Source organism: Pteropus vampyrus, unplaced genomic scaffold (genome assembly GCF_000151845.1).
Source record: "Pteropus vampyrus isolate Shadow unplaced genomic scaffold, Pvam_2.0 Scaffold1, whole genome shotgun sequence".
In the NCBI taxonomy this organism is placed as follows: domain Eukaryota; kingdom Metazoa; phylum Chordata; class Mammalia; order Chiroptera; family Pteropodidae; genus Pteropus; species Pteropus vampyrus.
The window spans coordinates 24928283-24937350 of NW_011888782.1; the positions used below are offsets into that span (position 1 = coordinate 24928283).

General features: G+C 41.8%; 1 protein-coding gene and 1 pseudogene across 2 annotated transcripts in view; one reads left to right on the forward strand and one right to left on the reverse strand.

Moving 5' to 3' along the window:
• Window positions 1–1657: 1657 nt before the first annotated feature.
• HCLS1 (hematopoietic cell-specific Lyn substrate 1) overlaps window positions 1658–9068 on the forward strand; it is a 36721-nt gene continuing 29310 nt past the window's right edge. Inside the window, exons 1-3 of one of the 2 annotated variants that reach the window (XM_011372303.1) lie at window positions 1658–1848; window positions 4256–4339; window positions 7437–7510. In XM_011372303.1, the coding sequence (XP_011370605.1) occupies window positions 4256–4339; window positions 7437–7510 (158 nt within the window). In that variant the 5' untranslated portion in view covers window positions 1658–1848. Of the gene's footprint in view, window positions 1849–4255; window positions 4340–6824; window positions 6909–7436; window positions 7511–9068 lie in introns of those variants that run through there. The other variant, XM_011372214.1, reaches the window with a different exon arrangement.
• On the reverse strand, window positions 8859–8977 carry LOC111736290 (annotated as a pseudogene).

Consider the following 9068-nt stretch of genomic DNA (forward strand, 5'->3'; position numbering starts at 1 on the left):
GAAGGTAGATAGGAGATGCAGGGATGAGTTAGCCAGGGATGGACACAGGGGTAGAAAACTACATATTCAGGTGTCCTTCTCCCTGGTAATGGCTACCTTCGTCTTTCTAACTTAGCCACTAGACCCCAGGGTGATGAAGTGGAGTAAGGAAATTTCATCCTAATACTAAACCAAACGAACTGGGCCTTAGGGCATGAGATTCATGCAGGTTTATTCCTGGACCTGGGAAAACTCATCTGGTGCATATTGAAAGCATTAGGCCCCTTGGGATCCCTCTGGATGGGAGTGGGTAAGGTAAGTCTAAGTTATAGCAAGATGGGCATTATGTTTTTTTAAGTCTCTGCTTGAGGAACTTTCTCAATGTAAATAAATGAATTGATATAAGCCTGTCTGGCTTCAGAGCCCATGCTATTTCTGTGTGCTTCAACTCACCGCCTCACATCAGGAATGAACTTGGGACTTTTGCTAAGGAGAGATGAGATTTCTTGTTTTCATCTCTAAATTCTAAGGTTTCTCTAAAGAACTACCTGGATGACTGTGTCACAGTTTTAGTGCTGTGACAATAAATAGGTCATAAGGTAGGAGAGGTCAGTAAATAAAACTCCTCCCAGGCATAGACTCCTTAGATTTGTAAGTGACTAAAGTCTTGACTTATTCCTAATGCAGAATCCCCTCTATATCTTGGACCAATTTTATCTGTCTCAGATTGAATCCACTGGGGAGCTCACAGATGAGCAAATCAGGTCAGAAGACCACATCAATCAAGATTAGGAGAGGATGGATAGATACAGTGACAAACACCCCCTAATTCTCAGTAGCTAAAACAACAAAGGATTATTTTCTAGTCATACTCCAAGTCCCTCACACAGTAGATTGAGTGTTGTCGTTCTAAGTTAGAGACCCTCTCACTCCCCAACTTAGAATGAACCCACTCCGGAGAATTGCAAATGGTGGGTGGGCACTGCACAAAAAGATGGCAAAGTTTGCTCTGGTCTTGAAGTTTCCACCAAAAAGTGATGTATTTCATTACTCAAATTTCATTGGCCAAAACAAGTCACCTGAGCAATTCTGACTTAACATAGGAAGGAGAAAGGAGGGACAGCAAATCTTGATGAACAGTAAGTAATACAGAATACTACCAAGACTTCCCATTGTCTGGTAGCTAGTTCTTTCAGACTTCTTCCCGCTATTTGGAATCAAATCTACCAGTTAGCTCAGACTCCTCACTGTTCCCTAAACAATCTCTGAACCTTTTTCCTACCATGTCTTGCCTTTCTCCTGTGATTTATTCCCTTCCACCATTCAATTAATAAATGTTTATTTGAACACTTATTAAATACAAACCCCAGTTTAAAATGTGTGGGTAATGTAAAAGTGATTTCAAATCTTACCCTGCAAGATCCACATAAAAACCATTTTACCCATTAAGCTTTTCTTCAGCCTATACCAAACTCCATTCCTGTGCGATAACAACTGCCCACCTAATTAGGACACAAATGCTATTCTATAGAATACTGTTGTTTTCTGGGTGTTTTGCTTCCCTGACCAGATTATAACCTCAGAGTAAAAGCATTTTTTTTTTTTTTTACTTCCCCCATGACACTCAAAGCCTTGCAAAAGACTAGGCATAGAGGCAATTAATTTTTTTTTATTGAAGTGCCTAAGCAGAAGGAACTGACAAACTTCAGGAAGTAGCTGTGAGGACATGATGACAGGAAATGACAGAAAACCTGAATACGGAACTGAAGAAGCAGCTCATTTTCTTGCTCAGAACTAGCAGCAGCAGAGAGAGCCGAGTGAACGACGTGAGGAGCTGGGAGCTTAGAGCAGTCACTCGCACTGTTAGAGGTGGGTACTCTTGAGTAGTGGGAAAGTGGAGGAGCACAGGGAAAGAGGTGAAGAGGAACCTACCTGGCTCTTAGTTCTTGGTGAGAGATGAAGTCACTGCTAGTAGGCTTTTAAACTTTTATGGCCAGAAGGCCCGAGTGGGAGCAGTTGTAGATAATGAGCATCTGGGGATGGAAACAGAAGTGAGAGGCTGAAGCCCAGGGAATATGATCCAGCAGCCATCCAGGACTCTCTGTTTCGGCTACAAACCTCTTTAAAGCCTGTTGCTCTGAGGCACTGAGTTGGGAGGAGGACCATAGGAAATGAAGACAAAGTCTCTGCCCTTGGAGAGCCAATGGTCTAGCAGGGAGACACAACCCACACAGAAGACATTATAACAGAGCAGGAAGTAGTTAATGTGTGCCAGCGCTGAGAACCAAGTGCTGATGGAGGCCAAATGGCATGATATTTTAACTAGGACTAACTTCTATGATTGTAGGACCATAGAATCCCAGAATGTCAGAAATGGAAGAGACTTTATATATTAGTTATGTTAACCTTTTCATTTATTTTTCCACTGGGGAAAACAGTATCTGAGACATTCAATGATTTACTAAATTATTTAAGCTAATATTTGTAAATCGCCTAGCCTGGTACCTGAAAAATAAGTACATTCTCTATTGTTGATTCCCTTACCCATGTTCCCATAGGATCTTAGTAACAGAGCTGAGATGATCTTCTGAATCCCAATTCTTGTACTTTACTGATGCTATAAGGCAACCTTATGACGGGGTCTTTGACAGTGCCTGATATCCTGGGCACCAACTTCACCAAGTTACTCTCTGGTCTCCCACCTATAGATATTACCTCTCGGCTTCCCTATTTCTGGCCAGGAACTCAAAGATACTAAGTTGTCTCTGTGTCAGAAACTTGCCTTTGTTTAAAAACTACATGAGGATGGGAGGTTTACAGGAGAGTCAAGCTGATATCTTGGAAGAAGAGCAGGAAAGAGGACAGGACAATCGGTCCTCACTATTTATGACTATTTCAGAAACTTCTCCTTTCCAGTTTCTGTGTGAAGTCCTTTTGTTGCAGAGCGGCCCAGGAAACAAGACCATAGCTCTTGTCTACCTACCCCATACCCTCATCCATAATTGTTTCTCTACAGGGGAAGGCAGAGCTGGTCTCGGTAGTGACTCATCCCACAGTGTAGCTGACATAGTCAATACTTCTCCAGTGTCCTCTTTGCACTTCTCTAACCAATCTACCCCCAAACTTTCCCTTGGGCTGGCTTCCAAGGGATTTTTTGAAGAGCATGGAGGAGTTTTCAAGTGGAGAGGAAAATCAGAGTCTGAGGCCCTGGCTAGAGACACTACAGTGTCCCAGGAGTGGTCATAAGAGGGATTCTTCAGAGACAGTGAAGAGCATGGAGAAAGACACCAGTGGGATGAAAAGTCTGAATAGGGAAGAATGGGCAGAGGCAGTGCCAGCTAGCAAGTGGTATCGGAGTCAAGAAGTCTCAGTGGCCACCAGAGCAGATAAGCATTGTTCATGGTTTCCTCTTCACACCAAGACTCCGGATTCCACAGATGCAGAGCAATTGTGTAGCTGCTCCTCATGCATGATTGGCAGAGCCAGTAGAAACACTGGGGATGCCCTAGTAGAATACCAATTTGATATTCCTTCAAACTGGTATTCTCTAAATAGTACTTTATCATTTATTTAGTTAATGAAAATCTAATAACCCCTACTGTTCAAAATGAGAGATTATGCTATTTTTGAGTCAGCTATTCTCTTTAGAAATATAATTAAATTGTTTTTAAAAATTGAAGAATAAGTGACTTATCCTCAGCAAATAATGTTTCCCATGCATTGTGCAGTGTAGGAATTTCAGCTGACTGCCCTACTGATCTCATGTAGCTGTTCAGTGGCCAAGTGGAAGAACGGCACTTGCACTAAGCAGGTTGCAGATAGGATTGTAGATGTTTCCTTTACCAGGAGCTAGACCAATATATATTTTGACAACTGCAAAGGAGTCATATGTAGAAACCTGAGCGAATTGGTGCTATAATTCTAGGCATGTTCTAACACCCCTCATTTTTACCACAGTGGCTTGGCTGGCCTCTTGACAAAAATGACTGATCCCAGCAGTTTTGACATCCAGGTTATTTAGTGTTATCTACACCCATAATGACTTCTCTCCAGACTCAGGTGTGCCCAGGCCCTGTTAGTTTGTCTCAAATAAATCCCCACCCCCCTCCTCTATCTAAGCAAAGATACATTCCTAAAACTCTTATCTGCTTTGCCTCGGCTTCTAAGAAAAAAATGGCAAGAAACAATGAGCTGCTATATCAAAGCTTCAGCATTCTTGTTTTCCCTCTTCTTGATGTTTTGCCTCTAATTATTTTCATCTTCTTTTTACCTTCAGATGTGGAAGTCTGTAGTAGGGCATGATGTATCTGTTTCCTTGGAGACCCAGGGTGATGACTGGGACACAGATCCTGACTTTGTGGTGAGTTTGGAAATAGCTTTTCTTGGACAGTGAAAGGGGTGGGGATGACATCTGGACCACTCTGTAACCTTTGAGGGGGCTTAGGAAAGGACAGTCTGGGTCTGAGATAGCCCTCATTGTGAAACTGACAGTTGTTAGGAGTGGGTATGCATGATGGCTGGTGTTGAGGAGACAGGTGTAGAGCAGTTTGACATTGTGATTGATGGGCTATGGCAGGCTATGCTGTGTCTCTTTTGGCCTATGAGCCAAGATTTGGGCTGGACGTGTATAATTTGGGGGGATTCAGAAATTATAGGAGACCTGAGGAGGATTATGTGAGGGATGCAGTATGAAAGGAGGTTTCAGAGCTCACCAGTTTAATTTAGCATGGGGTTCATGATGGGGTAAACATAGAGAGGCATCTGAAGGAGGCATCTAAAGGAGGCAGCAGATGCAGGGGATATGGAAGGCATGTGTGTCAGCTGCATGGCCTCTCTCTCATCATGGCACATCTCTTTCCATCACTTATTGCTGAGTGCTGTCTTTTGCAGAATGACACTAACTTCTATGATTGTAGGACCATAGAATCCCAGAATGTCAGAAATGGAAGAGACTTTATATATTAGTTATGTTAACCTTTTCATTTATTTTTCCACTGGGGAAAACAGTATCTGAGACATTCAATGATTTACTAAATTATTTAAGCTAATATTTGTAAATCGCCTAGCCTGGTACCTGAAAAATAAGTACATTCTCTATTGTTGATTCCCTTACCCATGTTCCCATAGGATCTTAGTAACAGAGCTGAGATGATCTTCTGAATCCCAATTCTTGTACTTTACTGATGCTATAAGGCAACCTTATGACGGGGTCTTTGATAGTGCCTGATATCCTGGGCACCAGCTTCACCAAGTTACTCTCTGGTCTCCCACCTATAGATATTACCTCTCGGCTTCCCTATTTCTGGCCAGGAACTCAAAGATACTAAGTTGTCTCTGTGTCAGAAACTTGCCTTTGTTTAAAAACTACATGAGGATGGGAGGTTTACAGGAGAGACAAGCTGATATCTTGGAAGAAGAGCAGGAAAGAGGACAGGACAATCGGTCCTCACTGTTTATGACTATTTCAGAAACTTCTCCTTTCCAGTTTCTGTGTGAAGTCCTTTTGTTGCAGAGCGGCCCAGGAAACAAGACCATAGCTCTTGTCTACCTACCCCATACCTTCATCCATAATTGTTTCTCTACAGGGGAAGGCAGAGCTGGTCTCGGTAGTGACTCATCCCACAGTGTAGCTGACATAGTCAATACTTCTCCAGTGTCCTCTTTGCACTTCTCTAACCAATCTACCCCCAAACTTTCCCTTGGGCTGGCTTCCAAGGGATTTTTTGAAGAGCATGGAGGAGTTTTCAAGTGGAGAGGAAAATCAGAGTCTGAGGCCCTGGGTAGAGACACTACAGTGTCCCAGGAGTGGTCATAAGAGGGATTCTTCAGAGACAGTGAAGAGCATGGAGAAAGACACCAGTGGGATGAAAAGTCTGAATAGGGAAGAATGGGCAGAGGCAGTGCCAGCTAGCAAGTGGTATCGGAGTCAAGAAGTCTCAGTGGCCACCAGAGCAGATAAGCATTGTTCATGGTTTCCTCTTCACACCAAGACTCCGGATTCCACAGATGCAGAGCAATTGTGTAGCTGCTCCTCATGCATGATTGGCAGAGCCAGTAGAAACACTGGGGATGCCCTAGTAGAATACCAATTCGATATTCCTTCAAACTGGTATTCTCTAAATAGTACTTTATCATTTATTTAGTTAATGAAAATCTAATAACCCCTACTGTTCAAAATGAGAGATTATGCTATTTTTGAGTCAGCTATTCTCTTTAGAAATATAATTAAATTGTTTTTAAAAATTGAAGAATAAGTGACTTATCCTCAGCAAATAATGTTTCCCATGCATTGTGCAGTGTAGGAATTTCAGCTGACTGCCCTACTGATCTCATGTAGCTGTTCAGTGGCCAAGTGGAAGAACGGCACTTGCACTAAGCAGGTTGCAGATAGGATTGTAGATGTTTCCTTTACCAGGAGCTAGACCAATATATATTTTGACAACTGCAAAGGAGTCATATGTAGAAACCTGAGCGAATTGGTGCTATAATTCTAGGCATGTTCTAACACCCCTCATTTTTACCACAGTGGCTTGGCTGGCCTCTTGACAAAAATGACTGATCCCAGCAGTTTTGACATCCAGGTTATTTAGTGTTATCTACACCCATAATGACTTCTCTCCAGACTCAGGTGTGCCCAGGCCCTGTTAGTTTGTCTCAAATAAATCCCCACCCCCCTCCTCTATCTAAGCAAAGATACATTCCTAAAACTCTTATCTGCTTTGCCTCGGCTTCTAAGAAAAAAATGGCAAGAAACAATGAGCTGCTATATCAAAGCTTCAGCATTCTTGTTTTCCCTCCTCTTGATGTTTTGCCTCTAATTATTTTCATCTTCTTTTTACCTTCAGATGTGGAAGTCTGTAGTAGGGCATGATGTATCTGTTTCCTTGGAGACCCAGGGTGATGACTGGGACACAGATCCTGACTTTGTGGTGAGTTTGGAAATAGCTTTTCTTGGACAGTGAAAGGGGTGGGGATGACATCTGGACCACTCTGTAACCTTTGAGGGGGCTTAGGAAAGGACAGTCTGGGTCTGAGATAGCCCTCATTGTGAAACTGACAGTTGTTAGGAATGGGTATGCATGATGGCTAGTGTTGAGGAGACAGGTGCAGAGCAGTTTGACATTGTGATTGATGGGCTATGGCAGGCTATGCTGTGTCTCTTTTGGCCTATGAGCCAAGATTTGGGCTGGACGTGTATAATTTGGGGGGATTCAGAAATTGTAGGAGACCTGAGGAGGATTATGTGAGGGATGCAGTATGAAAGGAGGTTTCAGAGCTCACCAGTTTAATTTAACATGGGGTTCATGATGGGGTAAACATAGAGAGGCATCTGAAGGAGGCATCTAAAGGAGGCAGCAGATGCAGGGGATATGGAAGGCATGTGTGTCAGCTGCATGGCCTCTCTCTCATCATGGCACATCTCTTTCCATCACTTATTGCTGAGTGCTGTCTTGCAGAATGACATCTCTGAGAAAGAGCAACGGTGGGGAGCCAAGACCATTGAGGGCTCCGGACGCACGGAACATATCAAGTAGGTGCCAAAAGAAGTGAGGAATTGGAGAGGGATGTGGGAAAGGGCCAAGGAAAATTCAGGGACTTGGGGGAAAGTGAAGGAGGAAGGAAAGAGAGGGTAGTTCATGTCTATCTATGTGTCTTTGTGTTTTTTTCCCTGAATTTGTCTGTTTCCTAAATGTATCATTGTGTATCTTTGTTTCATCTCTCTCCTCTTATCCCCCCAACCCTAATATCTCTTTTACTGCTAACAATTGTGCTGTTTCCTCAAGTGGTTCTATTATAAGGGATTCAGAGAAGTGACTCAAATGCTGAGGTTGTATCACTTTATCGTCTGTCTGTCTGTCTGTCTGTCTGTCTATCTTTCTTTCTTTCTTTCTTTCTTTCTTTCTTTCTTTCTTTCTTTCTTTCTTTCTTTCTTTCTTTCTATTCATATAAACATAAATGTATGTCTGGAATGTAGAGTGACTTCAGATGGGCCAAGGAGGACTCAGTAAAATATCAAGGTAAAAAACTCAGAATAAATACCTAAAAAGAGGGCAATAGCAGGTCCTATACCTTGTCTGAATGACTTTTAGAATAAAAATTTGTATTTAGCTATTTAACAGAAGTTGGAAGCTATGAATGGTAATATGAAGAAATGTGACACTTGGAAAACCTATTGATTACAACTGTTTTAATAATGTGCTTAAAAATTACAACCTAATCTTTTACCAGAAAAAAAATAAAACAACAAAAAACTCTGATATCATAAGAGAGAAGGTACTTACAGACATATCCAAGGGTTTTTATGAGATACACTGTATGTTCAAATTGAGAGATTTCCTTTTCTCTTCCATGGGTTATTCAGGATCATCTAACCAGAGCTGTCTGCTTTGGAGAATACAGAATGTCAAATATTAGTAGCAAGGTAAACACAATAAACAGTTTCACAAGAGCAAAAAAGTAAAAATTGACGACTGCATACAAATTGGCAAAAATAATACAGCTTTAATCTCCATTTTAAGTCCCGTTTCCACACTCTAACAGTGTTTTTACCTTTCCCCCCTAGATTTAAAAAGTGTCAGTAGATGACCACATTGCACAAACACCACCCTGTGAAAACTTGGCACATGTTTATACAATTTGATAATATTCCATACTCTGCATTATTGTTTAACCAGACATAATGGTTTATCTTAAGTAACTGTAATGAATATTATTCTTAAACTAAGAAATTCTGGAAACAGTTGTAGAGACAAAAAATGGAGCAGAGTCATGTAGGAAGCTTCTTCTTCTTTTTCTCCTCCTCCTCCTCCTTCTTTCTTCTTCTTCTTCCTCTTCTTCTTCTTCTTTCTTTCTTCCTTTCTTTCTTTTTTTTTTTTTAACGCCTACAGCATCTGGTATTCCTAGGTGGTCTCCCATCCAAGTACTAACCAGGCCCGACCCTACTTAGCTTCCGAGATCAAATGAGATTGAGCATGTTCAGGGTGGCATGGCCATAGACTAGGAAGCTTTTTGATGCCCTCTGTAGGCTCAAAAATCCAAAAAAAAATTAAGATCTTTTTTCTTTTATGAGTAAAGGTCACTCAGCCCTA